We start from the raw sequence: 21550 nt of genomic DNA, 5'->3' as shown, positions 1-21550 counted from the left end.
ATACAGACCGATCTGGATATCAGCCTGTGTTTATACAGGTCTGGGCTGGATATCAGCCTGTGTTTATACAGACTGATCTGGATACCATCCTGTGTTTATACAGACTGGTCTGGATCTCAGCCTGTGTTTATACAGACCAGTCTGGATATCAGCCAGTGTTTATACAGACCGATCTGGATATCAGCCAGTGTTTATACAGACCAATCTGGATATGAGCCTGTGTTCATACAGACAAAACTGGATATCAGCCTGTGTTTATACAGACTGGTCTGGATATCAGCCTGTGTTTATATAGACCGTTCTGGATTTTAGCCTGTGTTTATACAGGTCTGGGCTGGATATCAGCCTGTGTTTATACAGACCGATCTGGATATCAGCCTGTGTTTATACAGGTCTGGGCTGGATATCAGCCTGTGTTTATACAGACTGGTCTGGATATCAGCCTGTGTTTATACAGACCGATCTGGATATCAGCCTGTGTTTATACAGACTAATCTGGACATCAGCCTGTGTTTATACAGACCAATCTGGATATCAGCCTGTGTTTATGCAGACCAATCTGGATATCAGCCTGTGTTTATGCAGACCGATCTGGATATCAGCCTGTGTTTATACAAGTCTGGGCTGGATATCAGCCTTTGTTTATACAGACCAATTTGGATATCAGCCTGTGTTTATACAGACCAATCTGGACATCAGCCTGTGATTATACAGACCAATCTGGATATCAGCCAGTGTTTATACAGGTAGGGCTGGATATCAGCCTGTGTTTATACAGACGGATCTGGATACCAGCCTGTGTTTATACAGACTGGTCTGGATATCAGCCTGTGTTTATACAGACCAATCTGGATATCAGCCTGTGTTTATACAGACCGATCTGGATATCAGCCTGTGTTTATACAGGTCTGGGCTGGATATCAGCCTGTGTGTATACAGACCAGTCTGGATATCAGCCTGTGTTTATACAGACCAATCCGGATATCAGCCTGTGTTTATACAGCCCAATCTGGATATCAGCCTGTGTTTATACAGACCAAACTGGATATCAGCCTGTGTTTATACAGGTCTGGGCTGGATATCAGCCTGCATTTATACAGACCGATCTGGATATCAGCCTGTGTTTATATAGACTGATCTGGATTTTAGCCTGTGTTTATACAGGTCTGGGCTGGATATCAGCCTGTGTTTATACAGACTGATCTGGATACCAGCCTGTGTTTATACAGACAGATCTGGATACCAGCCTGTGTTTATACAGACCAATCTGGACATCAGCCTGTGATTATACAGACCGATCTGGATATCAGCCTGTGTTTATACAGGTCTGGGCTGGATATCAGCCTGTGTTTATACAGACTGATCTGGATACCATCCTGTGTTTATACAGACTGGTCTGGATCTCAGCCTGTGTTTATACAGACCAGTCTGGATATCAGCCAGTGTTTATACAGACCGATCTGGATATCAGCCAGTGTTTATACAGACCAATCTGGATATGAGCCTGTGTTCATACAGACCAAACTGGATATCAGCCTGTGTTTTTACAGACAGATCTGGATATCAGCCTGTGTTTATACAGACAGATCTGGATATCAGCCTGTGTTTATACAGACCGATCTGGATATCAGCCTGTGTTTATACAGGCCAGTGTGGATATCAGCCTGTGTTTATACAGGTCTGGGCTGGATATCAGCCTTTGTTGATACAGTCTTAGCTGCAGTTCATTGCTCTTGCAGGAAGCCAGCACTGACACGATGGGCTGAATGGCCTCCTTCTGTGCCCTAACTATTCTCTGATTCTAATTTATGGTTGAAACTCAAATCAATGCTTAGTTCTGCCGGTGATCTCTGAGATACAGTGCAATCTGATGTGGTGAGTTAGGAGGGGAGCTCTGTTGGAGTCAGATTGAAAGGATATCAGTGAAAGCCTTGCAGGCCACCACCACCATCTCTGTATTCGTACAAACTTTCTTCAGTAATGGTAGTCTCAGAGGTTCCCTCGAGCAGGCCCAGATTCGATCCTTCACACGAGCCTTTGAAAATACCACTTTGCTCATCGACTCTTTTTCTGGGGGTCTAGTTAGAGAGGAGAAGAGGAATGTTATAGGTCAGCATTACTCAGAATGCAGATTTCAGCCCGCCTGACTCACAGTGCGCATAAATTCCCGGGCGCCCGTTTTAATGAGGAGAAAATCAGAAGCGGGGTGCAGGCAATCCCGTCTCGTGCAGTTCTATTCTGGAACCTTAAACTTGCTGAATTCACCCTCCAGATAGTTGAGGCAACCTTGTCCCTGAAAACGCCCACCAATCTGCCTAATATGTTCTCTCACTACAAGTGAAAGCAAACTCTCCCTGCAGTCACCTCCTCTACACTGTCTATTTTGGGCACTGCTGCTGTGTCTGTGAGGTTGTTAGATGATGACAACAACAACAACTTACATATATTTATATAGAGCCTTTACCATCGCAAAACATTCCAAGGCACTTCACAAAAAACATTTTTTGACACCAAGCCACATAATGAGATATCAGGACAGATGACTAAAAACTTGGTCAAATGGGTGGTTTTAAGGATCATCTTAAAGGAGCAGATAGGGGTAGACAGGCAGAGTGGTTTAGGGAGGGAATTCCAGAGCTTAGGGCCCGGGCAGCTGAAAGCACGGCCAGCATTGTGGAGCGATTAAAATCAGGGATGAGCAAGATGCCAGAATTGGAGGGGCGCAGATATCTGGAAGGGTTGTGGGGCTGGAGGCGGTTACAGAGGCGGGGGGAGGGGGAGGGGGGGATTGCGAGGCCTTGGAGAAATTTGAAAACAAGGATGAGAATTTTAAAATTGAGGCATTCTCAGATCAGGACACAGTGCAGATCAGCAAGCAAAGGGGTGATGGGTGAAGGACACTTGCAGCTAGTTAAGATACAGGCAGCAGAGTTTTGGATGAGCAGAAGTCTATGGAGGGTGAAAGGTGGGAGACCAGCCAGGAGAGCCTTGCAATAGTCATGTCTAGAGGTAATAAAGGCATGGATGAGGGTTTCAGCAGCCGATGAGCTGAAGCAGGGTCAGAGCCAGGCCATGTTACAGAGGTGAAAGTAGGCAGCATTAGCAATGGTGCTGGTATGTGGTTGGAAACACATCTTGAGATCAAACAGAACACTGAGGTTGCTAACCATCTTACTCAGATTCACTCAGTTTCGCCAGGCATGTACACAGTGGTCAGGGAACAGATTTTGCAGTGGGGACAAAAGACAAGGGCATGAGTCTTCCCAATATTTAGTTGGAAGAATTTTCTGCTCACCCAATATTGGGTGTCAGACAAACTGTGTATCAAATTAGAGACAGTGGAGGGATCCAGAGAGGTGTTGGAGAGCTGGAGCTGAGTGCCATCAGCTTACATGTGGAATTTGATGCTGTGTTTTCAGACAATATCGCCGAGCGGCAGCATTTAGTTGAGAAATAGAAGGGGCCCAGGAAAGGTCCTTGGGGGATTCCAGAGATACCGGTGCAGGAGTGAGAAGAGAAACTACTGCAGGTAATTCTCTGGTTCTAATTCAATAGACAAGAATGGAACCAGGTGAGTGCAGTCCTTCCCAGCTGGACAAACGAAGGATGTTGCGATCAACGGCATCGAAGGCTGCAGTTAGGTCAAGAATGAAAAGGAGGGAAGGTTTAACACAGTCGTAGTCATGAAGATTGTCATTTGTGACTTTGATATGGGCCGTTTCAGTACTGTGGTGGTGCGGCCGGAAACCTGATTGGAGGGATTCAAACATGGAATTGCAGGAAAGATGGGGGCGGATTTGAGTAGCAACAAAATGTTAAAGGACTTTGGAGAGAAACGGGAGGTTGGAAATAGGATGGTAGTTTGCAAGGAAGGTGGGGTCGAGAGTTGGTTTTTTCGAAGAGAGGGGTGAAGATTTGATTGAGAGTTGGACAGTACCTGAGGAGAGGGAACCATTAATTGTATCAACTAACATGGGCACAGGAAGGGGAGTTCGGTAGTCAGCAGTTTAGTGGGAATAGAGTCAAGGGAGCAGGAGGTGGGTCCCATGGACAAGATGAGGTCAGAGAGGGCAATGCAGGAGATGGGATAGAATCTAGGCTGAGTTCAGGGCTGGGGAAGCAGGGAACAAAAAAATGCAAAAGCTTGCATTTATATAGTGCCTTTAAAGCAATAAAACATCCCAAGACACTTCACAGGAGCGCTGTAAAGCAAAATTAGATACCGAGCCACATAAGGCAGATGGCCAACAGCTTGGTCAAAGAGATAGGTTTTAAGGAGTATCTTAAAAACGGAAAGCAAGGTGGAGATGCAGAGAGGTGGAGGGAGGAATTTCCAGAACCTCGACAGCTGAAGGCGTGGCCAAAAATGGTGGACCAATTAAAATTAGGGTTGTTCAAGAGGTCAGAATTACATGAGCGCAGATATCTCAGAGGGTTGTGGGGCTGAAGGAGATTACAGAGATAGGGAGGGTCGAGGCTATGGAAAAATTTGAAAAGAAGGATGAGACTTTTAAAAATCGAGGTGTTGCTTGACCGGGAGCCAATGTAGGCCAGCGAGCACGGGGGTGATGTGTGAACAGGGCTTGGTGCGAGTTAAAACATGAGCAGTAGAGTTTGGATGCCCTCAAGCTTATAGAGGGTAGAATGTGGGAGGCCGGTCGGGAATGTATTGGAATAGTCAAGTATAGAGGTATCAAAGGAATGAATGAGAGTTTCCACAGTAGATAAGCTCAGGCAGTGGGGGAGTCAGGTGATGTTCTGGAGGTGGCAACAGGCAGTCTTAGTGATAACCCGGTTATGTAGTCGAAAGCTCATCTCAGGGTCAAATAAGGTTGCGAAAAGTCGGGTACTGAGGAAATGTAGTTTGGAGCAGGGACCAATGGGCATGGATTTGGGAGGTGACATCACGTTCCAGGACCTGAGAGGGAAGGGAGGTTAGAAATGGTTCGCAAGGACAGTGGCGTCAAGGGTTGTTTTTTTGAGGAGAGGGTTGAGGATGGCAAATTTAAAAGGGGAGAGCGACAGGACCTGGAGAGAACCATTTACAATAGCGGCTAACATGGGGATCAGAAGCAGAAGTTGGGTGGTCGGTAGTTTAGTGGGAAGAGGGGCGACGGGGCAAGAGGCGGGTCTCATGGACAAGATGAGCACAGAGAGGGCATGAGGGGAGATAGGAAATGAACTAGTGAAGCATGTAAGTTCAGGCCTAGGGCAGTGGAGAACCTTAGAGGATGTTTGGACAGGTGGGCTAGTGGAGAGGAGGGAAGTGGCAGAGGCACTGTGTCTGTGGGGATATTATTGGGATTCCCAGTGTGAAACTGTGTCTGTGGGGATATTATTGAGATTCTCAGTGTGCTGTGTCTGTGGGGATATTATTGGGATTCCCAGTGTGAAACTGTGTCTGTGGGGATATTATTGAGATTCTCAGTGTGCTGTGTCTGTGGGGATATTATTGGGATTCTCAGTGTGCTGTGTCTGTGGGGATATTATTGGGATTCTCAGTGTGCTGTGTCTGTGGGGATATTATTGAGATTTCTCAGTGTGCTGTGTCTGTGGGGATATTATTGGGATTCTCAGTGTGCTGTGTCTGTGGGGATATTATTGGGATTCCCAGTGTGAAACTGTGTCTGTGGGGATATTATTGAGATTCTCAGTGTGCTGTGTCTGTGGGGATATTATTGAGATTCTCAGTGTGCTGTGTCTGTGGGGATATTATTGGGATTCCCAGTGTGAAACTGTGTCTGTGGGGATATTATTGAGATTCTCAGTGTGCTGTGTCTGTGGGGATATTATTGGGATTCTCAGTGTGCTGTGTCTGTGGGGATATTATTGGGATTCTCAGTGTGCTGTGTCTGTGGGGATATTATTGAGATTTCTCAGTGTGCTGTGTCTGTGGGGATATTATTGGGATTCCCAGTGTGATACAGTGTCTGTGGGGATATTATTGGGATTCCCAGTGTGAAACTGTGTCTGTGGGGATATAATTGAGATTCTCAGTGTGCTGTGTCTGTGGGGATATTATTGGGATTCTCAGTGTGCTGTGTCTGTGGGGATATTATTGAGATTTCTCAGTGTGCTGTGTCTGTGGGGATATTATTGGGATTCCCAGTGTGATACAGTGTCTGTGGGGATATTATTGGGATTCCCAGTGTGAAACTGTGTCTGTGGGGATATAATTGAGATTCTCAGTGTGCTGTGTCTGTGGGGATGTTATTGGGATTCCCAGTGTGATACAATGTCTGTGGGGATATTATTGGGATTCCCAGTGTGAAACTGTGTCTGTGGGGATATTATTGAGATTCTCAGTGTGCTGTGTCTGTGGGGATATTATTGGGATTCTCAGTGTGCTGTGTCTGTGGGGATATTATTGGGATTCTCAGTGTGCTGTGTCTGTGGGATATTATTGGGATTCTCAGTGTGCTGTGTCTGTGGGGATATTATTGGGATTCCCAGAGTGATGCAGTGTCTGTGGGGATATTATTGGGATTCCCAGAGTGATGCAGTGTCTGTGGGGATATTATTGGGATTCTCAGTGTGCTGTGTCTGTGGGGATGTTATTGGGATTCCCAGTGTGATACAATGTCTGTGGGGATATTATTGGGATTCCCAGTGTGAAACTGTGTCTGTGGGGATATTATTGAGATTCTCAGTGTGCTGTGTCTGTGGGGATATTATTGGGATTCTCAGTGTGCTGTGTCTGTGGGGATATTATTGGGATTCTCAGTGTGCTGTGTCTGTGGGATATTATTGAGATTCTCAGTGTGCTGGGTCTGTGGGGATATTATTGGTATTCTCAGTGTGCTGCTATGTGTATGGTGATATTATTGGTATTCTCAGTGTGCTGTGTCTGTGGGGATATTATTGGGATTCGCTGTGTCTGTGGGGATATTATTTGGATTCTCAGTGTGCTGTGTCTGTGGGGATATTATTGGGATTCTCAGTGTGCTGTGTCTGTGGGGATATTATTAAGATTCTCAGTGTGCTGTGTCTGTGGGATATTATTGGGATTCTCAGTGTGCTGTGTCTGTGGGGATATTATTGGGATTCTCAGTGTGCTGTGTCTGTGGGGATATTATTGAGATTTCTCAGTGTGCTGTGTCTGTGGGGATATTATTGGGATCCCCAGTGTGATACAGTGTCTGTGGGGATATTATTGGGATTCCCAGTGTGAAAATGTGTCTGTGGGGATATAATTGAGATTCTCAGTGTGCTGTGTCTGTGGGGATGTTATTGGGATTCCCAGTGTGATACAATGTCTGTGGGGATATTATTGGGATTCCCAGTGTGAAACTGTGTCTGTGGGGATATTATTGAGATTCTCAGTGTGCTGTGTCTGTGGGGATATTATTGGGATTCTCAGTGTGCTGTGTCTGTGGGGATATTATTGGGATTCTCAGTGTGCTGTGTCTGTGGGATATTATTGGGATTCTCAGTGTGCTGTGTCTGTGGGGATATTATTGGGATTCCCAGAGTGATGCAGTGTCTGTGGGGATATTATTGGGATTCCCAGAGTGATGCAGTGTCTGTGGGGATATTATTGGGATTCTCAGTGTGCTGTGTCTGTGGGGATGTTATTGGGATTCCCAGTGTGATACAATGTCTGTGGGGATATTATTGGGATTCCCAGTGTGAAACTGTGTCTGTGGGGATATTATTGAGATTCTCAGTGTGCTGTGTCTGTGGGGATATTATTGGGATTCTCAGTGTGCTGTGTCTGTGGGGATATTATTGGGATTCTCAGTGTGCTGTGTCTGTGGGATATTATTGAGATTCTCAGTGTGCTGGGTCTGTGGGGATATTATTGGTATTCTCAGTGTGCTGCTATGTGTATGGTGATATTATTGGTATTCTCAGTGTGCTGTGTCTGTGGGGATATTATTGGGATTCGCTGTGTCTGTGGGGATATTATTTGGATTCTCAGTGTGCTGTGTCTGTGGGGATATTATTGGGATTCTCAGTGTGCTGTGTCTGTGGGGATATTAAGATTCTCAGTGTGCTGTGTCTGTGGGATATTATTGGGATTCTCAGTGTGCTGTGTCTGTGGGGATATTATTGGGATTCTCAGTGTGCTGTGTCTGTGGGGATATTATTGGGATTCTCAGTGTGCTGTGTCTGTGGGGATATTATTGGGATTCTCAGTGTGCTGTGTCTGTGGGGATATTATTGGGATTCTCAGTGTGCTGTGTCTGTGGGGATATTATTACGATTCTCAGTGTGCTGTGTCTGTGGGATATTATTGGGATTCTCAGTGTGCTGTGTCTGTGGGGATATTATTGGGATTCTCAGTGTGCTGTGTCTGTGGGGATATTATTGGGATTCTCAGTGTGCTGTGTCTGTGGGGATATTATTGGGATTCTCAGTGTGCTGTGTCTGTGGGGATGTTATTGGGATTCCCAGTGTGAAACTGTGTCTGTTAGGATATAATTGGGATTCTCAGTGTGCTGTGTCTGTGGGGATATTATTGGGATTCTCAGTGTGCTGTGTCTGTGGGGATATTATTGGGATTCTCAGTGTGCTGTGTCTGTGGGGATATTATTTGGATTCTCAGTGTGCTGTGTCTGTGGGGATATTATTTGGATTCTCAGTGTGCTGTGTCTGTGGGGATATTATTGGGATTCTCAGTGTGCTGTGTCTGTGGGGATATTATTAAGATTCTCAGTGTGCTGTGTCTGTGGGATATTATTGGGATTCTCAGTGTGCTGTGTCTGTGGGGATATTATTGGGATTCTCAGTGTGCTGTGTCTGTGGGATATTATTGGGATTCTCAGTGTGCTGTGTCTGTGGGGATATTATTGGGATTCTCAGTGTGCTGTGTCTGTGGGGATGTTATTGGGATTCCCAATGTGAAACTGTGTCTGTGAGGATATTATTGGGATTCGCTGTGTCTGTGGGGATATTATTTGGATTCTCAGTGTGCTGTGTCTGTGGGGATATTATTGGGAGTCTCAGTGTGCTGTGTCTGTGGGGATATTATTAAGATTCTCAGTGTGCTGGGTCTGTGGGATATTATTGGGATTCTCAGTGTGCTGCTATGTGTATGGGGATATTATTGGTATTCTCAGTGTACTGTGTCTGTGGGATATTATTGGGATTCTCAGTGTGCTGTGTCTGTGGGGATATTATTGGGATTCTCAGTGTGCTGTGTCTGTGGGGATATTATTAAGATTCTCAGTGTGCTGTGTCTGTGGGGATATTATTAAGATTCTCAGTGTGCTGCTGTGTCTGTGGGGATATTATTGGGATTCTCAGTGTGCTGCTATGTGTATGGGAATATTATTGGGATTCTCAGTGTGCTGTGTCTGTGGGGATATTACTAAGATTCTCAGTGTGCTGCTTTGTGTATGGGGATATTATTGGGATTCTCAGTGTGCTGTGTCTGTGGGATATTATTGGGATTCTCAGTGTGCTGTGGGATATTATTGGGAGTCTCAGTGTGCTGTGTCTGTGGGGATATTATTGGGATACTCAGTGTGCTGTGTCTGTGGGATATTATTGGGATTCTCAGTGTGCTGTGTCTGTGGGGATATTATTGGGAGACTCAGTGTGCTGTGTCTGTGGGGATATTATTGGGATACTCAGTGTGCTGTGTCTGTGGGATATTATTGGGATTCTCAGTGTGCTGTGTCTGTGGGGATATTATTGGGAGACTCAGTGTGCTGTGTCTGTGGGGATATTATTGGGATTCTCAGTGTGCTGTGTCTGTGGGGATATTATTGGGATTCCCAATGTGAAACTGTGTCTGTGAGGATATTATTAAGATTCTCAGTGTGCTGTGTCTGTGGGGATATTATTAAGATTCTCAGTGTGCTGCTATGTGTATGGGGATATTATTGGGATTCTCAGTGTGCTGTGTCTGTGGGATATTATTGGGATTCTCAGTGTGCTGTGTCTGTGGGGATATTGTTGGTATTCTCAGTGTGCTGTGGGATATTATTGGGAGTCTCAGTGTGCTGTGTCTGTGGGGATATTATTGGGATACTCAGTGTGCTGTGTCTGTGGGATATTATTGGGATTCTCAGTGTGCTGTGTCTGTGGGGATATTATTGGGAGACTCAGTGTGCTGTGTCTGTGGGGATATTATTGGGATACTCAGTGTGCTGTGTCTGTGGGATATTATTGGGATTCTCAGTGTGCTGTGTCTGTGGGGATATTATTGGGAGACTCAGTGTGCTGTGTCTGTGGGGATATTATTGGGATACTCAGTGTGCTGTGTCTGTGGGATATTATTGAGATTCTCAGTGTGCTGTGGGATATTATTGGGAGTCTCAGTGTGCTGTGTCTGTGGGGATATTATTGGGAGACTCAGTGTGCTGTGTCTGTGGGGATATTATTGGGAGACTCAGTGTGCTGTGTCTGTGGGGATATTATTGGGATTCTCAGTGTGCTGTGTCTGTGGGGATATTATTGGGAGACTCAGTGTGCTGTGTCTGTGGGGATATTATTGGGATTCTCAGTGTGCTGTGGAATATTATTGGGAGTCTCAGTGTGCTGTGTCTGTGGGGATATTATTGGGATTCTCAGTGTGCTGTGTCTGTGGGGATATTATTGGGAGACTCAGTGTGCTGTGTCTGTGGGGATATTATTGGGATACTCAGTGTGCTGTGTCTGTGGGGATATTATTGGGATTCTCAGTGTGCTGTGTCTGTGGGGATATTATTGGGATTCTCAGTGTGCTGTGGGATATTATTGGGAGTCTCAGTGTGCTGTGTCTGTGGGGATATTATTGGGATACTCAGTGTGCTGTGTCTGTGGGGATATTATTGGGATTCTCAGTGTGCTGTGTCTGTGGGGATATTACTGAGATTCTCAGTGTGCTGTGGGATATTATTGGGATTCCCAGTGTGAAACTGTGTCTGTGGGGATATTATTGAGATTCTCAGTGTGCTGTGTCTGTGGGGATATTATTGGGATTCCCAGTGTGAAACTGTGTCTGTGGGGATATTATTGAGATTCTCAGTGTGCTGTGTCTGTGGGGATATTATTGGGATTCTCAGTGTGCTGTGTCTGTGGGGATATTATTGGGATTCTCAGTGTGCTGTGTCTGTGGGGATATTATTGAGATTTCTCAGTGTGCTGTGTCTGTGGGGATATTATTGGGATTCTCAGTGTGCTGTGTCTGTGGGGATATTATTGGGATTCCCAGTGTGAAACTGTGTCTGTGGGGATATTATTGAGATTCTCAGTGTGCTGTGTCTGTGGGGATATTATTGAGATTCTCAGTGTGCTGTGTCTGTGGGGATATTATTGGGATTCCCAGTGTGAAACTGTGTCTGTGGGGATATTATTGAGATTCTCAGTGTGCTGTGTCTGTGGGGATATTATTGGGATTCTCAGTGTGCTGTGTCTGTGGGGATATTATTGGGATTCTCAGTGTGCTGTGTCTGTGGGGATATTATTGGGATACTCAGTGTGCTGTGTCTGTGGGATATTATTGGGATTCTCAGTGTGATACAGTGTCTGTGGGGATATTATTGGGATTCTCAGTGTGCTGTGTCTGTGGGGATATTATTGGGATTCTCAGTGTGCTGTGTCTGTGGGGATATTATTGGGATACTCAGTGTGCTGTGTCTGTGGGGATATTATTGGGATTCCCAGTGTGATACAGTGTCTGTGGGGATATTATTGGGATTCCCAGTGTGAAACTGTGTCTGTGGGGATATAATTGAGATTCTCAGTGTGCTGTGTCTGTGGGGATATTATTGGGATTCTCAGTGTGCTGGGTCTGTGGGGATATTATTGGTATTCTCAGTGTGCTGCTATGTGTATGGTGATATTATTGGTATTCTCAGTGTGCTGTGTCTGTGGGGATATTATTGGGATTCGCTGTGTCTGTGGGGATATTATTTGGATTCTCAGTGTGCTGTGTCTGTGGGGATATTATTGGGATTCTCAGTGTGCTGTGTCTGTGGGGATATTATTAAGATTCTCAGTGTGCTGTGTCTGTGGGATATTATTGGGATTCTCAGTGTGCTGTGTCTGTGGGGATATTATTGGGATTCTCAGTGTGCTGTGTCTGTGGGGATATTATTGAGATTTCTCAGTGTGCTGTGTCTGTGGGGATATTATTGGGATTCCCAGTGTGATACAGTGTCTGTGGGGATATTATTGGGATTCCCAGTGTGAAACTGTGTCTGTGGGGATATAATTGAGATTCTCAGTGTGCTGTGTCTGTGGGGATGTTATTGGGATTCCCAGTGTGATACAATGTCTGTGGGGATATTATTGGGATTCCCAGTGTGAAACTGTGTCTGTGGGGATATTATTGAGATTCTCAGTGTGCTGTGTCTGTGGGGATATTATTGGGATTCTCAGTGTGCTGTGTCTGTGGGGATATTATTGGGATTCTCAGTGTGCTGTGTCTGTGGGATATTATTGGGATTCTCAGTGTGCTGTGTCTGTGGGGATATTATTGGGATTCCCAGAGTGATGCAGTGTCTGTGGGGATATTATTGGGATTCCCAGAGTGATGCAGTGTCTGTGGGGATATTATTGGGATTCTCAGTGTGCTGTGTCTGTGGGGATGTTATTGGGATTCCCAGTGTGATACAATGTCTGTGGGGATATTATTGGGATTCCCAGTGTGAAACTGTGTCTGTGGGGATATTATTGAGATTCTCAGTGTGCTGTGTCTGTGGGGATATTATTGGGATTCTCAGTGTGCTGTGTCTGTGGGGATATTATTGGGATTCTCAGTGTGCTGTGTCTGTGGGATATTATTGAGATTCTCAGTGTGCTGGGTCTGTGGGGATATTATTGGTATTCTCAGTGTGCTGCTATGTGTATGGTGATATTATTGGTATTCTCAGTGTGCTGTGTCTGTGGGGATATTATTGGGATTCGCTGTGTCTGTGGGGATATTATTTGGATTCTCAGTGTGCTGTGTCTGTGGGGATATTATTGGGATTCTCAGTGTGCTGTGTCTGTGGGGATATTATTAAGATTCTCAGTGTGCTGTGTCTGTGGGATATTATTGGGATTCTCAGTGTGCTGTGTCTGTGGGGATATTATTGGGATTCTCAGTGTGCTGTGTCTGTGGGGATATTATTGGGATTCTCAGTGTGCTGTGTCTGTGGGGATATTATTGGGATTCTCAGTGTGCTGTGTCTGTGGGGATATTATTGGGATTCTCAGTGTGCTGTGTCTGTGGGGATATTATTACGATTCTCAGTGTGCTGTGTCTGTGGGATATTATTGGGATTCTCAGTGTGCTGTGTCTGTGGGGATATTATTGGGATTCTCAGTGTGCTGTGTCTGTGGGGATATTATTGGGATTCTCAGTGTGCTGTGTCTGTGGGGATATTATTGGGATTCTCAGTGTGCTGTGTCTGTGGGGATGTTATTGGGATTCCCAGTGTGAAACTGTGTCTGTGAGGATATAATTGGGATTCTCAGTGTGCTGTGTCTGTGGGGATATTATTGGGATTCTCAGTGTGCTGTGTCTGTGGGGATATTATTGGGATTCTCAGTGTGCTGTGTCTGTGGGGATATTATTTGGATTCTCAGTGTGCTGTGTCTGTGGGGATATTATTTGGATTCTCAGTGTGCTGTGTCTGTGGGGATATTATTGGGATTCTCAGTGTGCTGTGTCTGTGGGGATATTATTAAGATTCTCAGTGTGCTGTGTCTGTGGGATATTATTGGGATTCTCAGTGTGCTGTGTCTGTGGGGATATTATTGGGATTCTCAGTGTGCTGTGTCTGTGGGATATTATTGGGATTCTCAGTGTGCTGTGTCTGTGGGGATATTATTGGGATTCTCAGTGTGCTGTGTCTGTGGGGATGTTATTGGGATTCCCAATGTGAAACTGTGTCTGTGAGGATATTATTGGGATTCGCTGTGTCTGTGGGGATATTATTTGGATTCTCAGTGTGCTGTGTCTGTGGGGATATTATTGGGAGTCTCAGTGTGCTGGGTCTGTGGGGATATTATTAAGATTCTCAGTGTGCTGGGTCTGTGGGATATTATTGGGATTCTCAGTGTGCTGCTATGTGTATGGGGATATTATTGGTATTCTCAGTGTACTGTGTCTGTGGGATATTATTGGGATTCTCAGTGTGCTGTGTCTGTGGGGATATTATTGGGATTCTCAGTGTGCTGTGTCTGTGGGGATATTATTAAGATTCTCAGTGTGCTGTGTCTGTGGGGATATTATTAAGATTCTCAGTGTGCTGCTGTGTCTGTGGGGATATTATTGGGATTCTCAGTGTGCTGCTATGTGTATGGGAATATTATTGGGATTCTCAGTGTGCTGTGTCTGTGGGGATATTACTAAGATTCTCAGTGTGCTGCTTTGTGTATGGGGATATTATTGGGATTCTCAGTGTGCTGTGTCTGTGGGATATTATTGGGATTCTCAGTGTGCTGTGGGATATTATTGGGAGTCTCAGTGTGCTGTGTCTGTGGGGATATTATTGGGATACTCAGTGTGCTGTGTCTGTGGGATATTATTGGGATTCTCAGTGTGCTGTGTCTGTGGGGATATTATTGGGAGACTCAGTGTGCTGTGTCTGTGGGGATATTATTGGGATACTCAGTGTGCTGTGTCTGTGGGATATTATTGGGATTCTCAGTGTGCTGTGTCTGTGGGGATATTATTGGGAGACTCAGTGTGCTGTGTCTGTGGGGATATTATTGGGATTCTCAGTGTGCTGTGTCTGTGGGGATATTATTGGGATTCCCAATGTGAAACTGTGTCTGTGAGGATATTATTAAGATTCTCAGTGTGCTGTGTCTGTGGGGATATTATTAAGATTCTCAGTGTGCTGCTATGTGTATGGGGATATTATTGGGATTCTCAGTGTGCTGTGTCTGTGGGATATTATTGGGATTCTCAGTGTGCTGTGTCTGTGGGGATGTTGTTGGTATTCTCAGTGTGCTGTGGGATATTATTGGGAGTCTCAGTGTGCTGTGTCTGTGGGGATATTATTGGGATACTCAGTGTGCTGTGTCTGTGGGATATTATTGGGATTCTCAGTGTGCTGTGTCTGTGGGGATATTATTGGGAGACTCAGTGTGCTGTGTCTGTGGGGATATTATTGGGATACTCAGTGTGCTGTGTCTGTGGGATATTATTGGGATTCTCAGTGTGCTGTGTCTGTGGGGATATTATTGGGAGACTCAGTGTGCTGTGTCTGTGGGGATATTATTGGGATACTCAGTGTGCTGTGTCTGTGGGATATTATTGAGATTCTCAGTGTGCTGTGGGATATTATTGGGAGTCTCAGTGTGCTGTGTCTGTGGGGATATTATTGGGAGACTCAGTGTGCTGTGTCTGTGGGGATATTATTGGGAGACTCAGTGTGCTGTGTCTGTGGGGATATTATTGGGATTCTCAGTGTGCTGTGTCTGTGGGGATATTATTGGGAGACTCAGTGTGCTGTGTCTGTGGGGATATTATTGGGATTCTCAGTGTGCTGTGGAATATTATTGGGAGTCTCAGTGTGCTGTGTCTGTGGGGATATTATTGGGATTCTCAGTGTGCTGTGTCTGTGGGGATATTATTGGGAGACTCAGTGTGCTGTGTCTGTGGGGATATTATTGGGATACTCAGTGTGCTGTGTCTGTGGGGATATTATTGGGATTCTCAGTGTGCTGTGTCTGTGGGGATATTATTGGGATTCTCAGTGTGCTGTGGGATATTATTGGGAGTCTCAGTGTGCTGTGTCTGTGGGGATATTATTGGGATACTCAGTGTGCTGTGTCTGTGGGGATATTATTGGGATTCTCAGTGTGCTGTGTCTGTGGGGATATTACTGAGATTCTCAGTGTGCTGTGGGATATTATTGGGAGTCTCAGTGTGCTGTGTCTGCGGGGATATTTTTGGGATTCTCAGCGTGCTGTGTCTGTGGGGATATTATTGGGAGACACAGTGTGCTGTGTCTGTGGGGATATTATTGGGATACTCAGTGTGCTGTGTCTGTGGGATAGTATGGAGATTCTCAGTGTGCTGTGGGATATTATTGGGAGTCTCAGTGTGCTGTGTCTGTGGGGATATTATTGGGATTCTCAGTGTGCTGTGTCTGTGGGGATATTATTGGGATACTCAGTGTGCTGTGTCTGTGGGATATTATTGGGATTCTCAGTGTGCTGTGTCTGTGGGGATATTATTGGGAGACTCAGTGTGCTGTGTCTGTGGGGATATTATTGGGATACTCAGTGTGCTGTGTCTGTGGGATATTATTGAGATTCTCAGTGTGCTGTGGGATATTATTGGGAGTCTCAGTGTGCTGTGTCTGTGGGGATATTATTGGGAGACTCAGTGTGCTGTGTCTGTGGGGATATTATTGGTATTCTCAGTGTGCTGTGTCTGTGGGATATTATTGAGATTCTCAGTGTGCTGTGTCTGTGGGATATTATTGAGATTCTCAGTGTGCTGCTGTGTCTGTGGGATATTATTGGGATTCTCAGTGTGCTGTGTCTGTGGGGATATTATTGGGATTCTCAGTGTGCTGCTATGTGTATGGGGATATTATTGGGATTCTCAGTGTGCTGTGTCTGTGGGGATATTATTGGGATTCTCAGTGTGCTGTGTCTGTGGGATATTATTAAGATTCTCAGTGTGCTGTGTCTGTGGGGATATTATTGGGATTCTCAGTGTGCTGCTGTGTCTGTGGGGATATTATTGAGATTCTCAGTGTGCTGTGTCTGTGGGGATATTATTGAGATTCTCAGTGTGCTGTGTCTGTGGGATATTATTGAGATTCTCAGTGTGCTGTGTCTGTGGGATATTATTGGGAGTCTCAGTGTGCTGTGTCTGTGGGGATATTATTGGGATACTCAGTGTGCTGTGTCTGTGGGGATATTATTGGGATTCTCAGTGTGCTGTGTCTGTGGGATATTATTGAGATTCTCAGTGTGCTGTGTCTGTGGGGATATTATTGGGATTCTCAGTGTGCTGCTGTGTCGGTGGGGATATTATTGGGATTCCCAGTGTGAAACTGTGTCTGTGAGGATATTATTGAGATTCTCAGTGTGCTGTGTCTGCGGGGATATTATTGGGATTCCCAGTGTGCTGTGGCTGTGGGGATATTATTGGGATTCCCACTGTGATACTGTGTCTGTGGGGATATTATTGAGAATCTCAGTGTGCTGTGTCTGTGGGGATATTATTGGGATTCTCAGTGTGCTGTGTCTGCGGGGATATTATTGGGATTCCCAGTGTGCTGTGTCTGTGGGGATATTATTGGGATTCCCACTGTGATTGTGTCTGTGGGGATATTATTGAGATTCTCAGTGTGCTGCTGTGTCTGTGGGGATATTATTGGGATTACCAGTGTGCTGCTGTGTCTGTGGGGATATTATTGGGATTACCAGTGTGATACTGTGTCTGTGGGGATTTTATTGGGATTCCCAGTGTGCTGTGTCTGTGGGGATATTATTGGGATTACCAGTGTGATACTGAGTCTGTGGGGATATTATTGAGAATCTCAGTGTGCTGTGTCTGTGGGGATATTATTGGGATTCTCAGTGTGCTGTGTCTGCGGGGATATTATTGGGATTCCCAGTGTGCTGTGTCTGTGGGGATATTATTGGGATTCCCACTGTGATACTGTGTCTGTGGGGATATTATTGAGATTCTCAGTGTGCTGCTGTGTCTGTGGGGATATTATTGGGATTACCAGTGTGATACTGTGTCTGTGGGGATTTTATTGGGATTCCCAGTGTGCTGTGTCTGTGGGGATATTATTGGGATTACCAGTGTGATACTGAGTCTGTGGGGATATTATTGAGAATCTCAGTGTGCTGTGTCTGTGGGGATATTATTGGGATTCTCAGTGTGCCGTGCCTGTGGGATATTATTGAGATTCTCAGTGTGCTGTGTCTGTGGGGATATTATTTGGATTCTCAGTGTGCTGTGTCTGTGGGGATATTATTGGGATTCGCTGTGTCTGTGGGGATATTATTTGGATTCTCAGTGTGCTGTGTCTCTGGGGATATTATTAAGATTCTCAGTGTGCTGTGTCTGTGGGGATATTATTGGGATTCTCAGTGTGCCGTGCCTGTGGGATATTATTGAGATTCTCAGTGTGCTGTGTCTGTGGGGATATTATTGGGATTCGCTGTGTCTGTGGGGATATTATTTGGATTCTCAGTGTGCTGTGTCTGTGGGGATATTATTGGGATTCTCAGTGTGCTGTGTCTGTGGGGATATTATTGGGATTCTCAGTGTGCTGTGTCTGTGGGGATATTATTGAGATTCTCAGTGTGCTGTGTCTGTGGGGATATTATTGAGACTCTCAGTGTGCTGTGTCTGTGGGGATATTATTGGGATTCTCAGTGTGCTGTGTCTGTGGGATATTATTGGGATTCTCAGTGTGCTGTGTCTGTGGGGATATTATTGGGATTCTCAGTGTGCTGTGTCTGTGGGGATATTATTGGGATTCTCAGTGTGCTGTGTCTGTGGGGATATTATTGAGATTCTCAGTGTGCTGTGTCTGTGGGATATTATTGGGATTCTCAGTGTGCTGTGTCTGTGGGGATATTATTGGGATTCTCAGTGTGCTGTGTCTGTGGGATATTATTGGGATTCTCAGTGTGCTGCGATGTGTATGGGGATATTATTAAGATTCTCAGTGTGCTGCTGTGTGTATGGGGATATTATTGGTATTCTCAGTGTGCTGTCTCTGTGGGGATATTATTGGGATTCTCAGTGTGCTGCTGTGTGTATGGGGATATTATTGGTATTCTCAGTGTGCTGTGTCTGTGGGGATATTATTAAGATTCTCAGTGTGCTGCTGTGTCTGTGGGGATATTATTGGGATTCACAGTGTGCTGTGTCTCTGGGGATATTATTGAGATTCTCAGTGTGCTGTGTCTGTGGGGATATTATTGAGATTCTCAGTGTGCTGTGTCTGTGGGGATATTATTGGGATTCTCAGTGTGCTGTGTCTGTGGGGATATTATTGGGATACTCAGTGTGCTGTGTCTGTGGGGATATTATTGGGATACTCAGTGTGCTGTGTCTGTGGGATATTATTGAGATTCTCAGTGTGCTGTGTCTGTGGGATATTATTGGGATACTCAGTGTGCTGTGTCTGTGGGGATATTATTGGGAGTCTCAGTGTGCTGTGTCTGTGGGGATATTATTGGGATACTCAGTGTGCTGTGTCTGTGGGATATTATTGAGATACTCAGTGTGCTGTGTCTGTGGGATATTATTGAGATTCTCAGTGTGCTGTGTCTGTGGGATATTATTGGGAGTCTCAGTGTGCTGTGTCTGTGGGGATATTATTGGGATACTCAGTGTGCTGTGTCTGTGGGGATATTATTGGGATTCTCAGTGTGCTGTGTCTGTGGGGATATTATTGGGATTCTCAGTGTGCTGTGTCTGTGGGGATATTATTGGGATTCTCAGTGTGCTGTGTCTGTGGGGATATTATTGGGATTCTCAGTGTGCTGTGTCTGTGGGGATATTATTGGGATACTCAGTGTGCTGTGTCTGTGGGGATATTATTGGGATTCACAGTGTGCTGTGTCTGTGGGATATTATTGAGATTCTCAGTGTGCTGTGTCTGTGGGGATATTATTGGGATTCTCAGTGTGCTGTGTCTGTGGGATATTATTGGGAGTCTCAGTGTGCTGTGTCTGTGGGGATATTATTGGGATTCTCAGTGTGCTGTGTCTGTGGGGATATTATTGGGATACTCAGTGTGCTGTGTCTGTGGGGATATTATTGGGAGTCTCAGTGTGCTGTGTCTGTGGGGATATTATTGGGATTCTCAGTGTGCTGTGTCTGTGGGGATATTATTGGGATTCTCAGTGTGCTGTGTCTGTGGGGATATTATTGGGATACTCAGTGTGCTGTGTCTGTGGGGATATTATTGGGATTCACAGTGTGCTGTGTCTGTGGGATATTATTGAGATTCTCAGTGTGCTGTGTCTGTGGGGATATTATTGGGATTCTCAGTGTGCTGTGTCTGTGGGGATATTATTGGGATACTCAGTGTGCTGTGTCGGTGGGGATATTATTGGGATTCACAGTGTGCTGTGTCTGTGGGATATTATTGAGATTCTCAGTGTGCTGTGTCTGTGGGGATATTATTTGGATTCTCAGTGTGCTGTGTCTGTGGGGATATTATTGGGATTACCAGTGTGATACTGAGTCTGTGGGGATATTATTGAGAATCTCAGTGTGATGTGTCTGTGGGGATATTATTTGGATTCTCAGTGTGCTGTGTGTGTGGGGATATAATTTGGATTCTCAGTGTGCTGTGTCTGTGGGGATATTATTGGGATTCGCTGTGTCTGTGGGGATATTATTTGGATTCTCAGTGTGCTGTGTCTCTGGGGATATTATTAAGATTCTCAGTGTGCTGTGTCTGTGGGGATATTATTGGGATTCTCAGTGTGCCGTGCCTGTGGGATATTATTGAGATTCTCAGTGTGCTGTGTCTGTGGGGATATTATTGGGATTCGCTGTGTCTGTGGGGATATTATTTGGATTCTCAGTGTGCTGTGTCTGTGGGGATATTATTGGGATTCTCAGTGTGCTGTGTCTGTGGGATATTATTGGGATTCTCAGTGTGCTGCTATGTGTATGGGGATATTATTGGGATTCTCAGTGTGCTGTGTCTGTGGGGATATTATTGGGAGTCTCAGTGTGCTGCTATGTGTATGGGGATATTATTGGGATTCTCAGTGTGCTGTGTCTGTGGGATATTATTGGGATTCTCAGTGTGCTGTGTCTGTGGGGATATTATTGGGAGTCTCAGTGTGCTGCTATGTCTATGGGGATATTATTGGGATTCTCAGTGTGCTGTGTCTGTGGGATATTATTGGGATTCTCAGTGTGCTGCTATGTGTATGGGGATATTATTGGGATTCTCAGTGTGCTGTGTCTGTGGGGATATTATTGGGATTCTCAGTGTGCTGTGTCTGTGGGATATTATTAAGATTCTCAGTGTGCTGTGTCTGTGGGGATATTATTGGGATACTCAGTGTGCTGTCTCTGTGGGGATATTATTGGGATTCTCAGTGTGCTGCTGTGTGTATGGGGATATTATTGGTATTCTCAGTGTGCTGTGTCTGTGGGGATATTATTAAGATTCTCAGTGTGCTGCTGTGTCTGTGGGGATATTATTGGGATTCACAGTGTGCTGTGTCTCTGGGGATATTATTGGGATTCTCAGAGTGCTGTGTCTGTGGGGATATTATTGGGAGTCTCAGTGTGCTGTGTCTGTGGGGATATTATTGAGATTCCCAGTGTGCTGTGTCTCTGGGGATATTATTGGAATTCTCAGTGTGCTGTGTCTGTGGGGATATTATTGGGATACTCAGTGTGCTGTGTCTGTGGGGATATTATTGGGATACTCAGTGTGCTGTGTCTGTGGGGATATTATTTAGATTCTCAGTGTGCTGTGTCTCTGGGGATATTATTGAGATTCTCAGTGTGCTGTGTCTGTGGGGATATTATTGGGATACTCAGTGTGCTGTGTCTGTGGGATATTATTTAGATTCTCAGTGTGCTGTGTCTCTGGGGATATTATTGAGATTCTCAGTGTGCTGTGTCTGTGGGGATATTATTGAGATTCTCAGTGTGCTGTGTCTGTGG

At 45.2% G+C, this 21550-nt stretch overlaps 1 protein-coding gene across 2 annotated transcripts in view; it reads right to left on the bottom strand.

The window, feature by feature from the left end:
• The window catches only part of LOC137375134 (unconventional myosin-VIIa-like), a 348920-nt gene that overhangs the window by 166252 nt on the left and 161118 nt on the right, over positions 1 to 21550 (bottom strand). For both annotated transcript variants that reach the window (XM_068041805.1, XM_068041806.1), the window contains exon 37: positions 1921 to 2078. In XM_068041805.1, coding sequence (XP_067897906.1) covers positions 1921 to 2078 — 158 coding nt within the window. The remainder of the gene's footprint in view (positions 1 to 1920; positions 2079 to 21550) is intronic.

This window comes from Heterodontus francisci, chromosome 11, assembly GCF_036365525.1.
Source record: "Heterodontus francisci isolate sHetFra1 chromosome 11, sHetFra1.hap1, whole genome shotgun sequence".
Classification (NCBI taxonomy): Eukaryota; Metazoa; Chordata; class Chondrichthyes; order Heterodontiformes; family Heterodontidae; genus Heterodontus; species Heterodontus francisci.
This window is presented reverse-complemented; position numbering and strand designations above follow the sequence as displayed.